Below are 23,495 nucleotides of genomic sequence, written 5' to 3'. Positions count from 1 at the left end.
AAGGTTGGAGTACATTTTTATTTGGCTTCTATTGCCCTGATACATGAAAATAAAATCACTTTCAGAAGTCACCTAATCAGTAAATAGAGTCCAAGCTGGTGTAATTTAATCTAATCGTAAATACAGATGTTCTGTCAAACCCTCACAGGTTTGGGAATGAATTTTAGGAAACAAACACAAGTATTAGCCATGCACTCCACAAATTTGGCCTTCATGGGAGAGTGGCAAGAAGAAAGCCACTATTAAATCATAGCATCAGATGTCCTATTTGCAGTTATGAGCTTTTCTTTAACACCGACAGAGGAGCTGGTCCAAGCTGATGGGAAGATGAATGGCACCTAATTTTATTCATTTTTTTTTTAACAAATAAATAAATAATCATCTAATGACGTGTTTCACCTGTTTTTATTTAACTATCTGTAAATATCTCAGCAAAAACGTATTAAACTCCAGGCGTCTAATTCCAGTCTAACGTTTTTCTAATTAGTTTGATCAACCTCTTTACCTCCACTTGCATCCAAAAGCTCTGTCCTCTTTACAAAACCCAAGTATCCAGTCCGGGCCCATAAAGTGTGTGGGTCTCCAAAGCTGAGTTTGGTGTTAAAGTGGTTGGCCTGAAGACTCTCCTCTCCGTAGATTGTGTAATAACCGCTGGCATTGTGGGGGCTGTTCACCCAAATCTGAGACAGAGATACAAAAATGGTGTTTGTTCCACCCTGGAGGGGTTTGTTTTGATACTGACTTTTAAAGAGGAGCGTCAGCTACAGTACCTCCCCCAGGTGAGAATCACCAAGCGGGCCTTTTGTCTCTGGATTCACAATGATCACCCTGACACCAGGTAGTATCTGCAAAATGACCCCCCAAAAAAAAAAAAAAAAAATGCAGCGTCAACATGTTTATGTCTGAGCATTTAGCAAACTAGTCTATAACACTGGAGTACACTTTATGTATCCCACCTTGCCAGACTCCATCAGAGGAAGACTCTGAGGTGCTCCTCTCTCCACCAGCCTCACTCTGAAAAAGCCAACAGCATGTCCAGTTAGACACATGCAGTCATATCAAATTAATAGTTTTTGGAATATTTACACAAGGCTGAGCCAAAACTAAAACTCCAACATATTACACCTTATTTGTCTAATCCACAAAAATATAATGCAGGTTAAGTCTACTACAGTATCAGTAAGTGGGACGAACACTGATTGGCTAAACTGAAAGGTAAAGTCTTCATGCGCCAGATGTCTCGAGAGAATTCAGATGTGCTGAACGTCTCTTTGACTTTTAGACCCTTGCTTGAGGTGCAAGCCATTTACTGCAGTTTCTGTTTTAAACAGTGGGTGTCGCTGCAGGTCAAATCTGCCTGTATTCAACGATCTGTGGCAGAAGAGTCTGTAGAGGACGTCCCACCCTGTAGTGAAGATCTTAGGATCTATATCTGACGAGCCAGGGCGGCGGGTTAAATTAATTCATAGGACACTGCAGAATATGAACTGTGAAATAATGGAGCAACTATTCTAATATTATAAATAATCTTTTATAATAGGCTCCTGCCCTGAGCTGTTATGGTTAATAATAAAAACGTAAAATTGTTTAGATTTTTTTTTTTTAAAGCAATTTTTTGTACATTTCATTTAAAACTCAGAGGCTTTTCAGTCATTGCATTGAGCTCACTTTTGGCACCACTTTATAAGCCTGTAAAACCCTGCTAGAGTGACACAATTAACTAGGTTTAGAGAATGTGAACGCTACATCACAGCAACTATTTCATCAGCAAACAGAGGAGCTAATTCAGTGACAGACTGATCCATTCCAGGTGTAGACCCAACAGATTTAAATACTCCTTCGTTCCTCACGCCCTCCCTTCTGGATTGGGTCTAGCTCTGTTTGGACAGAAAAATCCTATCTATGAATAAAACTGATCTTTAATAATTTGCACCAAACAATACAGAAGAAAATCTCGTATATCCCAATAGAAGATGTACACTTCACTGTTTAAAATATTTGGTACTTATTTTGTGCTGCTAAAAGTTATTTTTGATGCCTAAAAGCTTGAAGAGGTTTATCTAAACCACTAATTTTAGTTAGTTTTAGAGCTCCTACCTGTCATGCCGCAGAGACTTCATGTCCACATACACCGTACAGGGATCAGGACCAGTGGTTCCCTGTGACATGCAAACAAGGTCTGACAGGTTCACATTTTTTCAACATTGTCACATGTTGAAATTCCATATTTAATTATTTTACTGCAAATATACAAGTCTGCAAAACAGTACACATAAAGGGATGGATGGATGCAAAATCTAGACAATGGAACAAGAAAAAAGGTCTGGAAATACAAATATCGTTACACACTCTGCTTTCTGTTTCCAGAATTATCCAGACCTCCAGAATTATCCACACTACGTATGAATTTCAGCTGTGATTTGAAGTGTCTGTGAGACCAATGCTGATGTTTGGTTTACCTGCAGGCAGACTGCAAGGTTAACTCTGGAGCCAAAAGCAGTGCTGACAGCCCTGGCCGACAGTCCCAAATCCTTAAACAGCTTGGAGAAGGACTGCGAGAGGGTAAGACGAGGACGTTCCTCTGCTATCACTACACAGCTCCGCACACATGACAGGTTCACCCCCCGGGCCTAAAACACACCCAGACACAACAATCATAGTCAAGGCTCTGTTTGCCACAACTCCAGATTCTATGTGTGAAGATCCCTCACCTTCAGTAACTCCGTCTGAGTGCCCAGTCCTTTAGTGCACAGCTCCATAACAGAGTAGGAGCAGAAGGTGTCTCTAATGCGGTACTGACTGAGCGTGCTCAGCCACAGAGACAAGCAGCTCTCAAGCTCAAAAGGAGGAATTAAGATGGACTGGTGACCAGAATATACACTGCAGGTAAAAGCAAAAAGGAGTATGAAGGTCTAATGAAAAACAGTGCAGACACATGTTCTCTAAAATGTAAGGAAAGCAGTGGTTACTGTACCTCGCAAGACACCACAAGACAAAGCCCAGACCACAGTAAGGATCCAGACAGATGGCTATTTGGCGAGATGAGTAAAGCTCGCACTGAAGCTTTATGGAGCGACAAAGGGCACTGACTGCTGCATGAGAGATCTGTAATAAATACACAGGAAAAAAGGTTCACTATTATTATTATTAGTTATATTATTAATATCTTCAGTTTTTTTTTAAATATGTCTCTCTAACAGCAAATCTACAACAATGCACAGATTTTTGCCACCTGTAAATCTCCTACAAAAAGTATTTTGTTGTGTTCCTTAAATGGTCGTTAAAGTGCAGACTGTAGATTTTGTAAAGCTGAGCAGGTCCAATCTAGTAAAATATCCCATCTGATTATCACCTGAGCCACTTCATTCAGTAGCTGATGGAGTCTGGCATTGCCATGCATACCATAAAAACGTTTAGATTCGAATAGTGTGTACTATTATCTTGAAACAACAAGATCTTGACCTCACTTTGACTTTTATTTCTCATTTTAGTGAGATAAAACATCTCACGCTTGCTTTGAGGGGAAAACTGTTTATTTCATATTTGTAAAGATGCGATCTCAAAGTTAGTTCTTCAAAATACCAGTGGAAAGCTTTGACCAGTGCTGATCAAGCTTTTAAAAGGGTTTTGCTGTAACCCCAAGAAAGATTTTTTTTTATTGATTATTGAGAAGGGTAGAAAGAATGTATGACATTTTATTAAAATGTAAATGAAAACCACATCAATTAAGTTTTTTTTCAAAGTTGATACCTATTTTATATTGTTTTATAACCCTTTAAGAGACACCTGCCCCATTTCCAATAAGAAAATAATATAAAATCTAAATTTGTCAGGGCCAGATTAGTTGTAAGTAGAGTTTCATAGCCTTAATATCTAAGATAATAAAATTTCAAGCTTGTTTTTGTTAACACTTTCTTTACATTGTTATGTCAAGAAAAGATCTCAAACTTGTTTATTGTCATGATTACAGTTTAATTATTTTGTTATGTCGAGATGAGACGATCTCGGGTTGTTTTATTGTTGCAAAAAATTTTTGATTATCTAATTTTGTAGAGATAACGAGGTCTCAATCTGGTTTCATTGTCATAATGCTTTTAATATATCATTATCTCAAGATAATGACATTATGAACTGCATGAACACTTTTATTGCTCTGCTATGTGGAGATTACATCTCAAGCTTGTTTTGAAGTGAAAATTGTTAGTTAAATTGTGTTGCCATGACACCTTCATTGTCTCATTATCTCAAGATAATTAAATTACAAGTCTGATTTTTGCGGGTTTATTTTAAAACCCCCAGAGAAGATCTGATTTGTTTCTTGATGATGGGTTTATTACATCACTATCTCGAGATAACGTGAAATTGGGTTGAGTCGCTAGACCTAAATTCTGTTTCATTATAAGTTTTATTTTATCAATATGTCCAGATAACATGAACGTGAACCTATTTAGTGTGAGTACAGTTCATTATCTAGTAATAATAACTTTTAAAAATGTTTTTTTGCCATGAATTCTTTCCACAATGATCTCCAGAGGTTCCAGAGGAACCTCTGGAGATCATTGTGGAAAGACGGATTCTTCATAAAATGAAGAACATTATGGAGAACCCTGAGCATCCTCTTCATGAGACTGTCCTACAACAACAGTGTCTTCAGTCAGAGGCTTCTTCAGATCTGCTGTAAGACGGAGCGCTACAGGAGATCCTTCCTGCCCACAGCCATCAGCATCTACAACGACTCTTTGAGGAAACCTTCATAATATGAGCTATAACAACATTTAATTTCCCTTTGGGATTAATAAAGTATTTTTGAATTGAATTGAATTGAATTGACAACAGTTTGATTATCTGTAATGTTCTAGAAAATGGAAGAAGATAATCTTTACTTTAGTCATATCTATCCAGACTTTACTGGACTGTGTAGGAACCCTGCCAGTTATATGTAAGATATGACACATGGCATCAACACCAACAGCACTGCTTTAACATCATAACATTTTTATGTTTTATTCACTTTATTTTATCATTTCATTTTCTCCTCACATCCACAACTTTAATATTCGGCGCCTTTTAGGAGGCTGTATTGGTTAGAGACAAGTGAAAAGTAGAATCTCTCACCTTGACTCCAGTAAGCATACCCGTGGTGGAGACGCTGAAGTCCAGATAAGCTATCATCTCTGCTGTGGGAGGCTTATAGATCTGCGGGGGCCGGCGGCGAGGAAGATCATCTGCAAACAAGAACAAAAAATAAATGTAGAAGTCCACACAGCAGTTAGAAAATAATCTTTGTTAAGTTAAATTACATTTTTTGGGTATGTATCTCTTATAACGTATCTAGGTACCAATAAGAAGCATACAGAGTAATTATTAAAAAACAACAACAAAAAGTTAGAGAATAAAAGAAAAACAAAGCTTTCACGTGTTTTTTTTCCCCCAAAAGATTCAATTCTGACAATTCACCTAATTATTTTTCAACCAAAAATCCACCCTCTAAACAATACTTTCCTGTGTAGCAAAGCATACTAAAAGTATAAAATTAGATTCTCTTGCACTAATGGTTAGGATTCACACTGAAGTTGGGCATCTGTAGGTTTATTACCTGTATCAATGATGGTTGGCCAGGTTTTTATGTTGACTGAGGCTGCAGCCTCTTTGGATCGCAGAGTTCTCATGAGGTTCTGCGTTGTGAGGATGCACGCAGCTTTACTGACCTGGCATCAAAACACAGGTATGAATTATGAGCAAAGCAGAAGCTGCTGCAAAATGTAAATGAGAAGCATAAACACCCACACACCCATTCATGTAACATAATCACACTCTTTAATGTTGAATTAATCAGGTAATGTTGTTGTTTTTGTCATTGATTTAGTGAATGGCCTAGTCAAAGTCCAGACCAAAAATTACAGACAGTCTAGTCTGACTGAAGATGAGTTACATTATAAAAAATAACATTGGATACAATTTTGTGTTGGTCTCTACCAGCAAAACAATTAGAGACATGACAAAAATGACGTGCTACGGTGACTCACGGGGGGCTGAACACCCGCCACATTCTTTCAGATTGTTATTTAACATTTTTAACATATACTCATTTTACTTAAAACATTATAGTTTGTTTAGTTGGTGTGTTTCTATTTACAAATGTAATAAAAACATTTTAAACAGACACAAACAGGCATACATCAATAATCATCCGAACAGTAGGCAGAGTCGCTGCCAGGTTCTGAGGGTGCGGAGGCCTGACGTTGACCGGAACACAACCAGCGTAGAGACAACCATAGAAGGCCGCGATCAAATCGATCCCTGGGGAAAAAAATGAAGGACAAGTGTGTAGTTATACAAACAAAATACAGTCATTTAGGTCTCATGCATAGGAAGTAATTGCTTTGGGACTAATATTTAGAAACAGAGCCAAGGGTAGAACTTGCCAGGAGGATAGAGCAGCACAACATTCTCCCCTGTGTTAATGCTGCTTTTCTCATAAAGGGCAGCTGCTATCTTCTCTGCTCTTTTGTGGAGCTGGACGCAGGTCGCCGTCCCAACTGTTACACCCTAACAGAAAAAAAAGTGGAGACAAAAGCACATATTGTATAGTAATGCAGAAATCAGCATTAGAAAAATCACATACAAGTATAATACTTAGAGCTGAGTGAAGTCATGAGCTGCTCTACCAATCAGTAACTTAGTACCTTTGCGTTAAGGAGAACATAGAGGGCGTGGTCTGGGTCTGTCTGGGCCCTCCATTGAAGAGCTTCAGTCAAATACTGGTGCTGCAATTTGATGAGAAAGCTAATCAGAAACCACGCATCTAAAGAAGAACAAACAACCACAGAGGGCTAACTCGAAGTTTTTGTGCACATGAAAGAAAAACAAAGTGGTGATCAGAGGCTGCACAGCTCAGTGGACAGCAGTCCAGCATAACTTGCTTATGTACAAACAATGTAAAACTCTAACTCTGAGTCAACAAAGCTCTTAGGGTAATGAACAATAACTTCGGGTGTGAGAGGTAGTGAACATCAGACGATGCATATCCTGTAAAATTGAAACAAGCATGCCGGTTCCTGCTTGTGTTTGCCCATCAAATAAAGCCACAATACAGCACAGGTTAGCACATGACCAGAATAAACACAGGTGTGGGGAACATGCCAGAGAGGACTGTAGTTCTTACCATCACTGTGGGCCACATACAGAGCTACATCCAGAGAGACACGAGAGCAGAAAGAAAGAAGAATCCAGAATGTTCTGTAAAACTAACTTCAGCCAGAGCTTTGGCCATCGCTACTGTGGCAGTGGAAAGCATTCAAGCGTCATTTTTTATAACTCTAATACCACTACTGAGCATCAACTGTATCTGTGTGCACATCATTCCTGCAGCTTTTGTAGTGGTAGATGCTGTTAGTAATTTATTGGATCAGGAGCTGCCGTTTGGTTGGACATGTGGGTTAAAGTACCTTTCGGACAAGATCCTGGTCTTCGATCATGCCAAGGTCCCTCCCTACAGCCTGGGCGATCCGCTTCCCTGCTACCAGGTTGCCCACCATGACGGATGCAGGACCTACACCGACTACAAAAGAGGAAAACAGTGTTAGAGACGGAGGAAAGAGATGAAAAAACAACACAGAGCTGACATATGAGGAGATTTACTGGCAATTTAGTCCCAGCTAATTGTGATTATAGAAATACCGCAGTTCTAACGTTAACATTGTTACTTGAACTCTCCTTAATCTTTGCATACTTTAATTTCATGTATGTACATTTTATTTTATATTTCCAGATACAGGTATAACACTTTAGCTATCTATAGATATTCCATTTGTCTAACTGTATGTATGTGTAAAAACACCAATCATGAGCGAGTACTTCTAATGTCAGACTCACCTGGCTGCTTCTGGCGGGGCTTTGGCAGATTAGTGACACACGTATGGGGACACATCAAGATGTTGCAGGGGTGCAAGTTCCCATCCAAAAAGAACTGCTTGGTGTCCGAGATGTGGATACCACCAAGGGGCGTTTTGGGCAAGGTGTTGGCCGGGACCAGAGCCAGACAGTAGAGGCCAACCTGGTGAATGCTGTCGATAGCCTGGAGAGGAAGCCAGACAACTACGTGAAATTTGTCGGGCAATGTTGGTTGTCTGAAGAAATGAATGGAGAAGTTTTCGATTTACCTGAAGCACTCTGCTCATCCACTGGAAGCTGTCCTCCTCACTGGCGTCTGGCCTTTGCTCTGCAACAATTACTACCCTCTCGTCATAAAAGACTGTGACTGAAAACACAGTGATCCTGATGCCCAAACATAAACAGGAATGTTTTGAAGACTTCTCAGGGGGTTTGGAGACAATTTGACAACATGGTGAAAAAACAAGGCTTACAGCTCCCGTCAAAAGTAGTCATACCCCATGAACCCCTTTATTCCCCGTTTTCCACTATAATTTTTTTCAACGGGATTTTATGTAACAGACCAACACAAGGTAGCGCATAATTGTGAAGTGTTTGGAAGACGATACATGGTTTTAACTAAATATGTGAGAAGTGTGGTACGTTTGTATTCAGGTCCCTTGAGTCGATACTTAGTAGAACCACCAAAGTCTTTTGAATTTGTCTGTACCAGCTTTGCATATCCTCAGGCTGACATTTTTCTCCATTCTTCTGTGCAAAATAGCTCAAGCTCAGTCAAACTGGATGGAGAGCATCTGCAAACATCCATTTTTAAATCTTGCCACAAATCTATCAATCTTTCCATCAGCTCTGACCAGCTTCCCTGTACCTGCTAAAGAACAAAATCCCCACTGTGCACAGTGTCCACCGCCATGTGTTTAGTGTGATGTGCTATATTATATTTTCCAATCACCAATAGATTTATTTTAGTCTCATTGGTCCGGAGCACCTTTTTCCACATGCTTGCTGAGGGAGCTACGTTTCTTGTGGCAAACTTTAAACAAAACTCCATATGGATTTCTTTCAACAGTTGCTTTCTTTTTGTTCCTCTTTCAAAAAGACCAGATCTGTGGTGTGCAAAGCTGATAGTTATTCTGTTGAGAGATTCTCCCACCTGAGCTGTGGATCTTTGCAGCTTCTTCCCTTGGCCAATTCTCTAATAAATGCTCTCCTTTAAATGTCTCCACTACTTCCCCCTGGCCTGTCAGTTGTGTTATTTGGTCTTCATGATGTCGTTTGGTCACTAATGTTCTCTAACAAACCTCTGAGGCCTTCAGAGAACAGCTGGATTTATGCCGAGATCAAATTACACACAAGTGGACTCTATTTAGTAATAAATTACTTCTGAAGGGTCCTGGTTTCCAAATTGCACTGGATTTTTTAAGGATATTAGGACATGCATGTTTGCTTTTAACCACTAGATGTCAGTAGTGATAAACACGCAAAGAGTGAAATCAACTTTCACCCATGGTGAAAAATGCATGCCAACCTCCCACGGTACACAGTCTTAACTGGCTCCACAGCGAGAGCGGTGGCCACCAGGTCGTCAGCGTTGTGCCTCCGCCCGCTCACCATTAGCAAGCCTTCTATCTTCCCCACCACAAAGATCAGACTGCCCTGTGCAGAGAAGGGAAATACAAAGCTGAGCAATTATCCTGCATGTGAGATGAGAAAGGTTTCACACAACCAGAGATGCGCTCTAACATAAAGAGTCGTGCTTACTGGGCCAACAAACCCCAGGAGTCCTGACCGCACAAATGGAATCTCTCCAATAGGAACTCCATTAGCATTAACGGGTATCACCTGAGCGAAGTAACAGAGAGTTAAAGCATGGGCAAATTACTGAAAACAAAACGGTTTTCCTGTCAGCATACATGGATCCTTCCCCCCTTGCCTACCTCAAAAGTGTTTTTGGTGAGTCCAGGTAGGCCGTAGTACATCATGCCTCCAGCACGGGAGTTGATTATTATCTCTCCTATCTCATCGGTTTTACACAACTGAGGAGGTCCATCTGGCCTAACTATACACATCAGAGCTGAAAGTATAAAAGAAGAAACTATGCTATAATTGGAATGCCTGAAACAATGACACTGAACATCCTGGCTTTTATGCTGATGCCTTTCTGTCTGAGATATTAGTTGAAATAATAAGGGAAAAAAGGATTTACAGAGATTAAGTGATAATAGGGAGTTTGAAATATAATTAAATATATATACAGTGGGCACATAAAGTATTCAGACCCCTTCAAATTTTTCACTCTTTGTTTCATTGCAGCCATTTGCCAAAATCAAAAAAGTTCATATTATTTCTCATTAACGTACACTCAGCATCCCATCTTGACAGAAAAACACAGGAATGTAGAAATATTTGCAAATTTATTAAAAAAGAATACTGAAATATCACTTGGTCATAAGTATTCAGACCCTTTGCTCAGTATTGAGAAGAAGCACGCTTTTGAGCTAGTACAGCCATGAGTCTTCTTGGGAATGATGCAACAAGTTTTTCACACCTAGATTTGGGGATTCTCTGCCATTCTTCCTTCAGATCTTCTCCAGTTCCGTCAGGTTGGATGGTGAACGTTGGTGGACAGCCATTTCCAGCTCTGGCTGGGTCAGTCAAGAATGGTCACAGAGTTGTTCCGAAGCCAGTCCTTTGTTATTTTAGCTGTGTGCTTAGGGTCATTGTCTTATTGGAAGGTGAGCCTTCGGCCCAATCTGAGGTCCTGAGCACTCTGGAAGAAGTTTCCTTCCAGGAAATCTCTGTACTTGGCCGCATTCATCTTTGTTTCAATTGCAACCAGAAGTCTGGTCCCTGCAGCTGAAAAACACCCCCATAGCATGATGCTGCCACCACCATGTTTCACTGTTGGGATTGTATTGGGCAGGTGATGAGCAGTGCCTGGTTTTCTCCACACATACCGCTTAGAATTAACGCCAAAAAGTTCAATCTACATCTCATCATACCAGAGAATCTTATTTCTCATATTCTGGGAGTCTTTCATGTGTGTTTTTGCAAAGTCTATGTGGGCTTTCATATGTCTTGCACTGAGGAGAGGCTTCCGTCACTGTGCTCTTACCAACCTTGAGTGCTGCAGAAATTCTTTTGTAACCTTGGTCAGATCTGTGCCTTGCCACAATTCTGTCTCTGTGCTCCTTGGGTAGTTCCTTCGACCTCATGGTTCTCATTTGCTCTGACATGCACTGTGAAGTCTTATATAGACAGGTGTCTGCCTTTCCTAATCAGGTCCAATCAGTTTAATTAAACACAGCTGGACTCCAATAAAGGAGTAGAACCATCTCAAGGAGGATCAGAAGAAATGAACAGCATGAGAGTTAAATATGAGTGTCAAAGCAAAGGGTCTGAATATGTATGACCATGTGATATTTCAGTTTTTCTTTGTTAATAAATCTGCAAAAATTTCTACATTACTTTTTTTTCTGTCAAGATGGGATGCTGAGTATACATTAATGAGAAATAATATAACCTTTTTTGATTTTAGCAAATGGCTGCAATAAAACAAAGAGGGAAAAATTGAAAGAGGTCTGAATACTTTCCATACCCACTGTCTATACACTAGAATAGACTATTAACATGAAGTTATTTTATCCTTGCCAAACCTCGTGGCTGCTTGCTAATGATCATTAGTCACCGTAGCTGGTAGCTCCTCTGCAGTCAAACATTGGGTTTGTTTGACTGTACTAACAAGACAGACTATAGGGTGTCCAAGGAGCTATTTTCAAAAGCAGCAGAACCCATGATTATCAGCAGTTCAACAGTTGCATGCGAATAAAAACTGTTGGGACAGTTTGCACTTACCTAAGGCCTGGAGTAAATAAGAACCTGCTTACTATAGCTGCTGTACCTTAATATCATCCAGAAAAATAGAAGTTCCAAGAAAATATGCACTTGAACTCTCTCCCTAAACAAACTCTAGCACCATGCACTGACACACTGGACTGCTGAGCTCAAAAACTAGCTCATATAATGCTTAATAAAGGGTTTGTTTTGGAGTTAAAAACTATAAGTGAAATTTGCTAATACACTGAAATGCTGAGCATGCATTGCTATTATCTATCAACAGTATTTTTGTTTCCACTTCCCATTGCGATTAGTGAAAAATGACTGTGACCATTCTTCTTACTAGGTAACATGTTCATGCGATGGCTTTGCAGAAGGCACTGTCTGACAGATTAGGGTCTGATGTTACTTTTCTGTGTTTATTTTCCAATCAATTTTGACGATATTATTCCTTTTACCATATATTACCTGATGGGGCTTTTTTGCAGCTTACACCAAAATCTGCATCAACGTGACATTTATTTTTCCTGCTAGTCACATAACACAAGTATGCTTCCTCACCTCCAGGCATGACGTGTCCCACATCTTGTACGGTCAGAGCGGAGTTCTTGTCCTCAGTGTTGACCCGGATGACCCCATAGCTCAGGCCGCCCATGGAAAGGATGGCACGAGCCGGGAGGGGTGCACCTGGGACCCCCGGCCTAAAGAAAGTGAGAGTACAATTAAATATTTCTAATTACATCCATCCCATCTCTCTAGTTAGCATTGTTATCCATCAGCCAACATACAAGTGTGCAACAAACGACATCTTCATCTATAAAGCAGTTCCAGAAAAACTGATTCAGGTGTTGGTCTCTTTCAGTCCATGTTGTTGTTGTGGTCTCTGTACAAATTCATGGTGTTGTTTTAGGGCTCTAATGGCACAAAATACAGTATTCATAACCTTGACCCTTAATTTAAGAGCTACTATCAGCCCAAGCTGCTCTGATTGGTTAGCTGCATCTTACATGGGAAAGACAGGGAACAAAACTAAAGCATTTAATGTCCTTAACTGTAGTGTCATGTGTAGGTTTAGTATGTTTGGATAAAAAATATGAGAGAGCAATGGATCTTAGGTTCATTAGTGAGATACCGGCGTATAGCTACTGTCATGGCCTCGGGAGAGGCGGCACAGGGGCAGATAACCTCAGGCTTTAGTCCATAAGACTGAAACAGATTCAGGAAGGCATCACAGGAAGAGACAGACCCTGGAAAAGAGCAGATAGGCAATTCAGTCATGTTACATCTAATCCGTTTTGGTTTACAACAAAGCAGTTTACAAGATTCCCACACAATTTTAATTTTAAAATGCCATATTTTCCAGACAAAGGTTTATAGTCAATTTTCGGTCAACTTTAAAGTATAAACACAATATATGGATGGATGGATGGAGCTTTCAGAAAGTGAGACAGAAAGTCTGGAAACAAATATTTTCCAAACTTCTTTTTTTCTTTTTATGCAGACCAGGAAAATACATCAATTAAACTCCAGGCTTATTCAGACTTGGTAGGAACCCCGAGCTCAACCAAAGCGAGTATTGAGGATCTACTCACAGGGGTTAGCACCATCAGCAACAATGAGCATTCGTAGCGAAGCCAGGCTGATATCTCTCTGGTCCCGGTGAGCCATCATGGCCCAGTGTAGATCCCGGCACTTCACCAAAGCTACACGAGCTGCAGAAGAAGATGAGAAACACAGCAAATGACATTAAACGGGGATTTATACAAATGTGACTCACACTGAAAGACTGAAGTCATTTACCTTTATTCATGTGCACCCTCTGTACCCAGGAGAGAGGACATGCTTTCATTACAGCATAGGGAACACTGATGGTGTGAATCCTGTTCATTACAGCCTGGCAAAAAAAAAAAAAACAGTGTAAGGTAAATTTGTCTTTTGTCATTCACTTTCTTACTTTTCTTTTACATTTTATCCTGTTTTTCAGCCTTTTCTTGATCTGACGAATGGAGGACACATCTTGACATGATCATGTAATCTTACGTCTAGGCTTCAAATGCTTTTTTTTTTTTTTAAAAGGCTATAGTTAAGAGTGGCTTTGGTTTTCTTGATCTATCTTTAAAGTTATGCTGCCATAGGCTAATGTTGCTGGATGATACACTGACCTCTTCCCCTCTTGTAACAAATTTTCCTTCCAATTCTCCATTTCTGCATAATTTGCACTGATTGCTGCCATTGTTCATAGAAAATACTCCTGACCCGGTGTTTCTGTGTTTAGCTGTGTCTCTTTACTAGACGGAGCCATTGATGAGGCTACTAATGCTTTTAACTGTGTGTACACCTTTTGTTTTCTTTTTCAAAAGAAAATATCCCTGGATCGGTGCTCCTATGTTCCTTTCTTGGATGATCCAAGTAACAGAGCTTTATTTTTTTTTTTTTTTATTTAACCTGAAGATTCCTTGAGATAAAATCTATTCTGCGAGGGGGACCTGGTGATAAGACATACCAATAAATTACACTGTATTGTACTGTATTATTTTTGCTTTCAATAATTTAGTTCACTCTCTTCTGGCGGGGTGCTTTTGCATTTATCTGTCACTTTCTAGGATAAAACCTCAGATGGAGCATTAAACTGTATTGAATTATTTTCAATTCTGCATTTAATAATGCTGTGTGCTTCCTTTATGTGTACAACACTTTGTCAACATTGATTGTTTTAGTTGTGCTTTATAGACAAAGTTGACTTGATGTCTCTGTAATTTTCTGAAAATGGACCAGACTTCAAATTTTTAAAGAGCTAAAAAATGAATAGATTTCTAATTTTACTCTTTTCAGGGTTTTTGTATTCTTCTACAAAGGGCCCCAGATGTTACTGGAGGAATACCTTCACTAAACTTGCATTTAATGGATTTATTCAGAGGAAAAAATACTCACAGTGAGAACACCATGCCATAAGCCCATATCCTTCTTGAAGTCCAGGACATTCACTAAGGTTTCCCCTTAAAACAGAAACATATTACAAGCTAAGGTTGTAACGTCTGCTGTTCTAATCCAGATGTTTTTTATTGTGGCACACCAATAATCCACTCACCCTCACAGTAGTTGCAGGCCTGGGTCAGTGCTTGACAGTGGGTCAACATGGCCACTTTAGAGACAGCCACACCAACCACCGTGCCCTCTTTACTGGCCTTATACTACACACACACAGGGAGCATAACGTGGTAAAAAAAAAATGTAAACAAGTTGTTAAACATGATGAAATGAATCATCAACAGGATACGATGCACCATTCAGGCTAAAAACAGAGTAATGACAGGAAGTCAGTCAGTGGCTCTGTTACCTCAATATATGCAGGATCAGTGTTAGCTGTGGGGATGTGTGGCTGCCAGTCTTTGGACGGCTTGGTCAGGTATTTAGAGTCTGTTATCACCCACTTCATTCGAGGCCAACCTGGCAGAGAAAATCATAAGGAAAGAATAATTTCAACATTTAGATTCAAATCATGTGGACACTTCACTTAAATGGCGCCGTCCCTTTTATTTGCAAGCAGTTGAAAGCTAGAACCGCCAAGACTCCCACAACCCCTAAAACTGCAAGAAGGCATCATTTTGACCCCTGCATCAGAGGAACTTCAACAATAAGAAATCTGGCATTTACTTTGTGTTTAGCTGTTTTATCAAATGGTAAGTAGAATAAGAGCTGATCAGCAAATGATAAAAACAAGTTTTAGGCTTAGTAATTTAGATTTTAACTGTATGAAGAAATTCTGCTTAACAAATCATAGAAACAATCCAAACAAAATGGAAAAAATGATTTTTGTTGCTTAGAATCTCATATTAAGAGTTTTTAATAGTATAGTAACAGTGATAATGTGACGGCTGAAGCCTCTGTGTCACCTTTTAATTGATTTAGCTGAGACAGAATTACACCAGTCAAATCAGATAAAACTGAACAGTTGTGTCTTGTGGGGGGATCGTTTTATAGTCGCTGACAAAACATTTTTATATATGCAGAGAAAGAGAAAAGTCCTGCACAGTGGTCAGAGGGATTTTAAGCCATTCTTCTTGCAGGATAGTGGCCAGGTCACTACGTGATACTGGTGGAGGAAAACGTTTCCCGACTCGCTCCTCCAAAACACCTCAAAGTGGCTCAATAATATTTAGATCTGGTGACTGTGCAGGCCATGGGAGATGTTCAACTTCACTTTCATGTTCATCAAACCAATCTTTCACCAGTCCTGCTGTGTGTATTGGTGCATTGTCATCCTGATACACGGCACCGCCTTCAGGATACAATGTTTGAACCATTGGATGCACATTGTCCTCAAGAATGGTTCGGTAGTCCTTGGCAGTGACGCGCCCATCTAGCACAAGTATTGGGCCAAGGGAATGCCATGATATGGCAGCCCAAACCATCACTGATCCACCCCCATGCTTCACTCTGGGCATGCAACAGTCTGGGTGGTAAGCTTCTTTGGAGCTTCTCCACACCGTAACTCTACCGGATGTGGGGAAAACAGTAAAGGTGGACTCATCAGAGAACAATACATGTTTCAAATTGTCCACAGCCCAAGATTTGCGCTCCTTGCACCATTGAAACCGACGTTTGTCATTGGCATGAGTGACCAAAGGTTTGGCTATAGCAGCCCGGCCGTGTATATTGACCCTGTGGAGCTCCCGACGGACAGTTCTGGTGGAAACAGGAGAGTTGAGGTGCACTTTTAATTCTGCCGTGATTTGGGCAGCCGTGGTTTTATGTTTTTTGGATACAATCCAGGTTAGCACCCGAACATCCCTTTCAGACAGGTTCCTCTTGCATCCACAGTTAATCCTGTTGGATGTGGTTCGTCCTTCTTGGTGGTATGTTGACATTACCCTGGATACCGTGGCTCTTGATACATCACAAAGACTTGCTGTCTTGGTCACAGATGCGCCAGCAAGAAGTGCACCAACAATTTATCCTCTTTTGAACTCTGGTATGTCACCCATAATGTTGTGTGCATTTCAATATTTTGAGCAAAACTGTGCTCTTACCCTGCTAATTGAACCTTCACACTCTGCTCTTACTGGTGCAATGTTCAATCAATGAAGACTGGCTACCAGGCTGGTCCAATTTAGCCATGAAACCTCCTACACTAAAATGACAGGTGTTTCAGTTTCATTGTCCAACCCCTGTATATATATATAACTGTTTATCAAAAAGAAAATAATCCTGCCCGAACCAGTTAAAAAAAATAAATAAATAAACGTAATCATTATTTTATTTTGTTATTCAAGACTGCCTTAAATTGTATGTGCTGCAACTTGGATGCCATAATAACACACAAACCTTCACTCTCAAGCTGACTGTGTAATATGTTAGGTTTCCACTGGGTAAAAATAACTTCTTTTTCAATGTAGGTGTACATAGTCAAAACATATCTATTTTATTTTATAATAGCCCATAACTGAAAAGGAGTTTAGAAGACTAATTTTAGGTCATTGAGTTTAATCCATGGGGGTTCGTTTTAAGAGAGTTCTGAAATGTTGAAAATGCTCAGAGGGTCAAATTAACCCATTAGTCCTTTTATTGTTAAAATTATTTGTTTTCAAGAAGTATTTAGTACTAACCGCAGAATATGCAGAAACAGATTATCCTGTATTGTTATTGTCAAAAGTACAACAAAACTGAGAAAAAAAAGCAATCTGGTCTGTGCTTGAGGAATAAATTATTTATGTAAAATAAAAAACATATCCCTCCAAACTCCGGACATCTCGCCTACCTTTGAATTGCAGTATTTCGCCAGTGGGGGTCTTGGGTAGACCTTTCAAGCAGATCTCACTTGTAAGAGCCAGACCAACTCCACAGCTGCCGAGCAGGAAGCCCACCTGGCTGATACCTGCATCCTAAAAACACAGTGTGAACAGAAAATAATCATAGGTAACACAACATAAAACCTCTAAATGCACCGGTTTATGTGATGGGTTCCATACCTTGCGAGACAGCGGCACCTCAATGGGTACAGGTATGACTTCAGCCAGGAGACAGCCGTAGAGGGCCACCCAGAACATGCCTGGGTCGCTGTTTGGGTACACCAGCGCCACCTAGCGAGACAGTTATTTTCTCAGGATTGCTTTATGTCACAACTTTTATTTAGTGTGCCAAACTCTGGGGTTGGGACTAATTATATAGCAGAGCTTATCTGACTGAAACATCTTGTAGTTTTGGTCCAATAAAAAAAACCAGTCATTTGTCAGTGACTGTTTTTCATTTTTCTAACACATCAACTTCAAGAACTTAACTTACTTGCTGCTCCTTAGAGCACCTAACGAAAGTATTCTCTCCCTTTCTCACATGTGCAATGTTACAACCACAAACCTTAATGTCATTAAAACAGATTTTGCTCCACAGAGAAAACAAAAGAAAAAGGATATCTGGTTTTAGATCACTTTTGTGAATAAAGATCTGAAAATTGTGGCGTTTATGTTCATTCAGTCACCCTCCTAAAAACGCCTTAAGGCTTTCTTCCTGCCACTCATCCAAAAAGGCCAGATTTGTGGAGTGCATGACTTGTAGTTGATCCTATAACCTGCAATCTCAGTTATTTTTCTCAGATTTAATTCTAATTAGGGGACTTCTGTAGGCAATTGTAAGCACTGCATTTTACTTTGGGGCATCAGAGCTGAATACAAACGGAATCCAGACTTTTAGATTTTTTTTTTTGCAAAAACAACATTTTATTAAAGCTTGTATTATTTTCCTTCCCCTTCACAATTAGGCACATCTTTGTGTTGGTTTATCACACAAATTCCCAATAAAATGCATGAAAGTCTGTGTTTGTAACATGATGTGACAAAGTTAAAGTTCAAAACTGTAACAGGAGGAAATAGGAGTACATTTTCCAATTACTTGTCACTACATTTCAATCTGCTCTGGGCATGTGGCCTGTTAGTAAAAATTATACTGAATCTTCACAGTGAATATTGGAGGTTAATAGATATAAATCAATGTCTGCAGCAAATTTTTCCATCTAATTCCTATCCTAATAACCCCCTTTCTGTGTCTGTGTGTCTGCTGCCTCACTCTGTCTCCAGGTTTGAGGATTTGCTCGTTCTTGGTGCCCAGCTTGTTCAGGAGGGTGTACGCAAGCTTCACACTGCGACTCCACAGCTTCCCTAACACACAGAAGGTGAGGTCGGGAGGAGGCAACATGTTACAACGGCCAAGACAGTCTTATGTTACAGAGAAATCACAGTTTTACATTTTCAACAGTTTTCTAATTATAGAACCTCACAGTTTAGACTTCCAGGCAGATCAAAAACCCAGGGATTTGACCGAAAAAATTATTCCGTAGTCAAACACTTTAATCTTGTGTCTTACCATAAGTCAGGGTATAGAGAGGCTTGCCCGTGATGTCCAGAGCAGTGAGAGCAGGGCTCTTTCCCTGAGTGGCCCCCCAACGAGCTAACGCCGCCTGCAGGGCTGGGGGCCAGTTGCTGACTACTCCCAGAGGCTCCCCTTTCACTGGGATGATCTGACGGCCCTCTGGCCTGGGTGTGTTGGGGTCCGGCTGGGGCACTATGACAAAAAAAGACAACAGGAGGCTTTAGGTTATGTTTAGAGCCTGATGGTTCTCTTTAGTATGGAATCAAAGTAAAGCTAAATGCATATATTACAGCCTGCAAATACTGCCCCTACAGCAACATATCATCTTATCTATTCATTCAGAGAAGGTATGAATGTGATGTCATCATACCTGCATCACCCTGAAGTTAAATCCATTAAGTGAATAAAAACAATTTAATAACTTTATGAGCAGAACAGCAATAAAAGGTATTATACTATTTTAGAGAGGGAGCTTAGAGGAAAAGATGTTAAAAAAAAGTGTAAATTACAGATAAGCTTGAATATCAACTACATGGGCTGTACAAAGAGGGGACAACAGTCAGGATCAGGCGATTGTGGCTATGTATTGCTATTAGCAGTGCAAGCTACAGTAATAACAATATAGCATTCTAAATGTTTCACTTTCGACCAATGTTTCTACATGTTCATTAAAGGGGGTCCCATTGTAGTTACTGTGTTAGCAAAATGTTTGCACTGCCTTGCAAAAGTACTCACACCTCTTGAACCTTTCAACATGTATTCATGTTAAAGCCACAAACTTCTATGTACTTTATCTAATTAATTGATTTCTGGAGGCAGTTAGGTTGAACCGGCTTTAATTTAAGGGTAACCCAATAAAAGGTAAAAAGCCAATAAAACGAATTAGTTTGTGGTTGTAGTTTAACCAATCTGAAGACATTCTAGGAGTATGAATAATAACTGAATATGGGGCACTAATCATAACACAAGTATTTACTACTGCAGCTGTTACAAAGTGCTACATGCAAGGCAGCCCTATAGGAATTTAATGTCAGGGTTAGGGAGAAACATCTGATTTTACCACTACGAAAGTCAACCTTCTGTTAACTTTTCCAACTTCAACCTTGGAAATTTCAGCTTCTGAGTAAAAATAAAATACATAATTCATCCGCATCCTTGAACCTTAAATTATTTAGTGCCGATAGAGGAGAATATTTTATTTATTTTTTCTATGACATAACACAAGAACCTGAAAAAGGTAAAGGTTTGGTATACAACCATTTCTAAAGGTCTATCAAGATGGAGGTACTTCGAATTCTTCATATTTACTGAGGTGGTACTTCTCATGAAAAGTCTGAGAACCACTGCACTGTAGTTTGTTGTTGATGGGTACTAAAGATCTGAATATCATAGCAGAGGTTCAACCTAAATGTCCCTGATCTAAAATTTGGTGACTACAGATTGTATCTGTAGAGATTTGCATGAACTTTCAAGTACTCCTTACTCAATTATGGAGTTCCTCACTGTTCAGTGCTTGGACCATTACTTTTCTACATCATATACATTTATAATTAAGCGATAGCATTAGGCAAGGGTAGTGATCATTATTATTATGCTTATTTTGCTATAAAGGTTGATAAATCCAAATAATTAGTCTCTTAAACAAAAACAAAAGCTGTATTTTAATAACTTTACAAAAATGGGATTTATTGTTGGTAAAAAAAACACCTCAGTGGAAGTGATAATGTGTATAAGTTTACAGTAAAGTGGTTTACCTGTAACTCAACCCTAAGGGTAAGGGCCAAAAGGTTTTATGAGCCAGCATACCTTGGACGATCTCCTCAGAGTCATCGGTGAAGAACTCACTGAGTGGGGGTCTCTTTGGCCTCTTCAGGGTGTTTAGCAGCTGCTGGATCTTTGTGGAAACTCTGCTGTTCACAGGAACTCCTGCAAGGTGGGTAATGGTGAAAACACACAACACAAGGACGATACGGTCACGTTTCAAAGCTCTAACAACCTTAAAAAAACCAGACATGTCCAAAGGTCTTAAAACCGTACAATCTGCTGTTCTTCATTCCATTTCACACTATTAGAGTGAATTTGATCTCTTACTCATTAATATCTTGGATTTGGGGCAATGAAAAGCAGCAGTTCTATGTGGGTGTCATCAATACTGGGAAAACACTGAGAGATCTGGGAGAAAGGTTTTCAGTCTCAGGGCCACACATGAGGATTTACTTTTTGTGCACATGTGTTTGTTGTATTCCCTTCTATGATCATCCAGTACAAATGACAGGAAGAGTGGGGGTTCACCAGGAAAGAGGCAGTGGATATTATACAAGAAAAGTTTCCTTACTCTGCATATTACCTCTCCCTGATAGCCAGGCAAATAAACAGGACAGGGTGAAAATGATCAAAAAGACAGGAAAACATTAAATCTGATGTATGTAATATAAAAGATGAAAATCAACACCTTTCTGATAAACAGACAACTGCTAGCGTAAAGATGCATAGGCTAATGACTGAACGTTGTGAGGCAAAGCTGTTACCATCAGCAGTCTCCATCATGCTGGAGCGGCTGTGGCCGCGGCTCATCCCTCGGGCGACGGCGTTGGAGGGCAGGTCCACCCGTGGGCCTCTGGATGGGGGAGCCACAGCGGTCACATCCGGAGGGGGGGCGCTGTTCTCAGAAGGAGCTGAAAAGAAATCATTGTGGAAACAAGTTTTGTTTTTAGTTTTCACCAAAAGCATAAACAAGGAAATATGAGCATTTAATCACTAGATAGTGTAAAAGATATTGATGTGCATGTACCAGATCGGAGTCATTTTGTTGTGCACAGGTGGGATTCTCTTATTTCTTCAACATTTCATAAAATATCAGCAGAAATTTCACCTGACAAAGCTCAGAGACCTACTTCATAAATACGCTTTAATTATTACACTGCCTTGCAAAAGTATTCATACACCTTGAAAGTTTTTCACGTTGTGCCAAATAAAAAAATATGCCTTTTTGGGCTCTTATTGAACAGAATGAGTCAAATTAATAAACAAAATGTATTGTTCATTATGAAGTAAAGGAGTCTTCTCTCAGCTTTTGACACTAACTGTTTAGGGTCCATACCAGATATTGGCTACAGAAACAACTTATAGAACAAATGCAACACTTTGTGTACATGAATATTTGATTAAACTCTGCCTCACCAATGCGACTGAGAGCCAGCATGTCAGTCACGGCTGCAGTGCGACTCTGCTCCTGAGGCTGGCGGTGAGGGAGCTGCTGAGGTTGCTGCAGAGGTTGATGGTGAGGCTGGTACAAGGGCTGGTACTGCGGCTTGTACTGAGGCTGAGGCTGAGGTTGGCTCTGAGGCTGAGGTTTGGCCTCTCCATGTGACAGCGTGGAGGAGGCCGAGGATGAGGTGGAGGAGCCCTGGGCGGAGCGGTTCATCCAGTAGTCTGGGCTCTGCAGGTAGGGATGGACTTGAGGCTGGGGAGCGACCACTGAAGACTGTCTGCGGGCAGATGTCTCATCTTCAGATCCTGACGAGGAATCTATGTGAATGACAAAAAAGAATTACTAATCAATTTAATACCCTGATGTCTGGATTTACAACTGCAGCGACAGAAAGATAAAAACTGTCTCTTTTTGGGTCTTACCTGGAGGTGTGCGGGTTTCAATGGGGGACTGCACATAAGTGGAGCGCCGCTTGGTTGGCATAGGAAGTGCCATTTTTTCCTCTTTGTTTTTAGCCAGTGCAGCTTGGACAGCCTCAGTGTGGATATCTGCATAGACAGAGATAAAAAGATACCTGTTCAGTCTAATATAGTCTGGTTCTGAGGCAGAAAACAACAAGGACACAAAGGAAACAAAAATAAATCCATTAAAAAGGCACACAGGGTTTGCTTTCAACACCAGCGGGCTTTGCAGACAAACTTGTTGAATGGCTTTTTTGTTGTATAGCTTCTAGACAGCAAGACAGCAAAAACACTCACTATGATCTACACAGAGAATTTTATTTTCCTTATTAAATCTTGTAACTAAACCTAATTAAATAATCTTACAACATTAAAACATTGGACTAATCCTTGGATGGATGGATAGATGGATGGATGGATGATGATGGATGGATGGATGGATGGATGGATGAATGGATGGAAGGATGGATGGATGGATGGATGGATGGATGGATGGATGGATGGATGGATGGATGGATGGATGGAAGGAGGGATTCAGTTTTTCTTGATGGTATATATTTTAGCTTTATTTCAGTGAGATTGTGTTAAAATCTGAAAAAGGAATGTGGATAAACTACGCTCAGAAGATGAAAATGTTTTCTCGATGAAGTATGAAGCCATGAGGAGAGAACAAAGCTATGTATTAGCCCACTCGCAAGCCTACACAGACAAAATGCACATAGCAATAAACA

The 23,495-nt window shown here is 40.0% G+C and overlaps 1 protein-coding gene across 4 annotated transcripts in view; it reads right to left on the bottom strand.

The window, feature by feature from the left end:
- The window catches only part of dip2bb (disco-interacting protein 2 homolog Bb), a 63,839-nt gene that overhangs the window by 4,986 nt on the left and 35,358 nt on the right, over positions 1-23,495 (bottom strand). The window contains exons 4-38 of one of the 4 annotated variants that reach the window (XM_047348181.1): positions 22,726-22,851; positions 22,273-22,620; positions 21,621-21,767; positions 21,428-21,445; positions 20,899-21,018; positions 19,087-19,284; positions 18,790-18,881; positions 17,700-17,810; positions 17,489-17,612; positions 15,068-15,177; positions 14,819-14,921; positions 14,662-14,726; positions 13,531-13,624; positions 13,323-13,442; positions 12,863-12,977; positions 12,292-12,431; positions 9,831-9,967; positions 9,655-9,735; positions 9,422-9,549; positions 8,163-8,277; positions 7,876-8,077; positions 7,449-7,561; positions 7,166-7,189; positions 6,687-6,767; positions 6,426-6,549; positions 6,179-6,300; positions 5,597-5,708; positions 5,116-5,225; positions 2,975-3,105; positions 2,712-2,880; positions 2,460-2,630; positions 2,098-2,159; positions 957-1,014; positions 771-845; positions 506-680 (exon numbers count right to left, since the gene is read on the bottom strand). In XM_047348181.1, coding sequence (XP_047204137.1) covers positions 506-680; positions 771-845; positions 957-1,014; positions 2,098-2,159; positions 2,460-2,630; positions 2,712-2,880; positions 2,975-3,105; positions 5,116-5,225; positions 5,597-5,708; positions 6,179-6,300; positions 6,426-6,549; positions 6,687-6,767; positions 7,166-7,189; positions 7,449-7,561; positions 7,876-8,077; positions 8,163-8,277; positions 9,422-9,549; positions 9,655-9,735; positions 9,831-9,967; positions 12,292-12,431; positions 12,863-12,977; positions 13,323-13,442; positions 13,531-13,624; positions 14,662-14,726; positions 14,819-14,921; positions 15,068-15,177; positions 17,489-17,612; positions 17,700-17,810; positions 18,790-18,881; positions 19,087-19,284; positions 20,899-21,018; positions 21,428-21,445; positions 21,621-21,767; positions 22,273-22,620; positions 22,726-22,851 — 4,221 coding nt within the window. The remainder of the gene's footprint in view (positions 1-505; positions 681-770; positions 846-956; positions 1,015-2,097; positions 2,160-2,459; positions 2,631-2,711; positions 2,881-2,974; positions 3,106-5,115; positions 5,226-5,596; positions 5,709-6,178; positions 6,301-6,425; positions 6,550-6,686; positions 6,768-7,165; positions 7,190-7,448; positions 7,562-7,875; positions 8,078-8,162; positions 8,278-9,421; positions 9,550-9,654; positions 9,736-9,830; positions 9,968-12,291; positions 12,432-12,862; positions 12,978-13,322; positions 13,443-13,530; positions 13,625-14,661; positions 14,727-14,818; positions 14,922-15,067; positions 15,178-17,488; positions 17,613-17,699; positions 17,811-18,789; positions 18,882-19,086; positions 19,285-20,898; positions 21,019-21,427; positions 21,446-21,620; positions 21,768-22,272; positions 22,621-22,725; positions 22,852-23,495) is intronic. The other 3 variants (XM_047348183.1, XM_047348182.1, XM_047348185.1) reach the window with 3 other exon arrangements.

The sequence above is a fragment of the Girardinichthys multiradiatus genome, chromosome 20, assembly GCF_021462225.1.
Source record: "Girardinichthys multiradiatus isolate DD_20200921_A chromosome 20, DD_fGirMul_XY1, whole genome shotgun sequence".
Classification (NCBI taxonomy): Eukaryota; Metazoa; Chordata; class Actinopteri; order Cyprinodontiformes; family Goodeidae; genus Girardinichthys; species Girardinichthys multiradiatus.
This window is presented reverse-complemented; position numbering and strand designations above follow the sequence as displayed.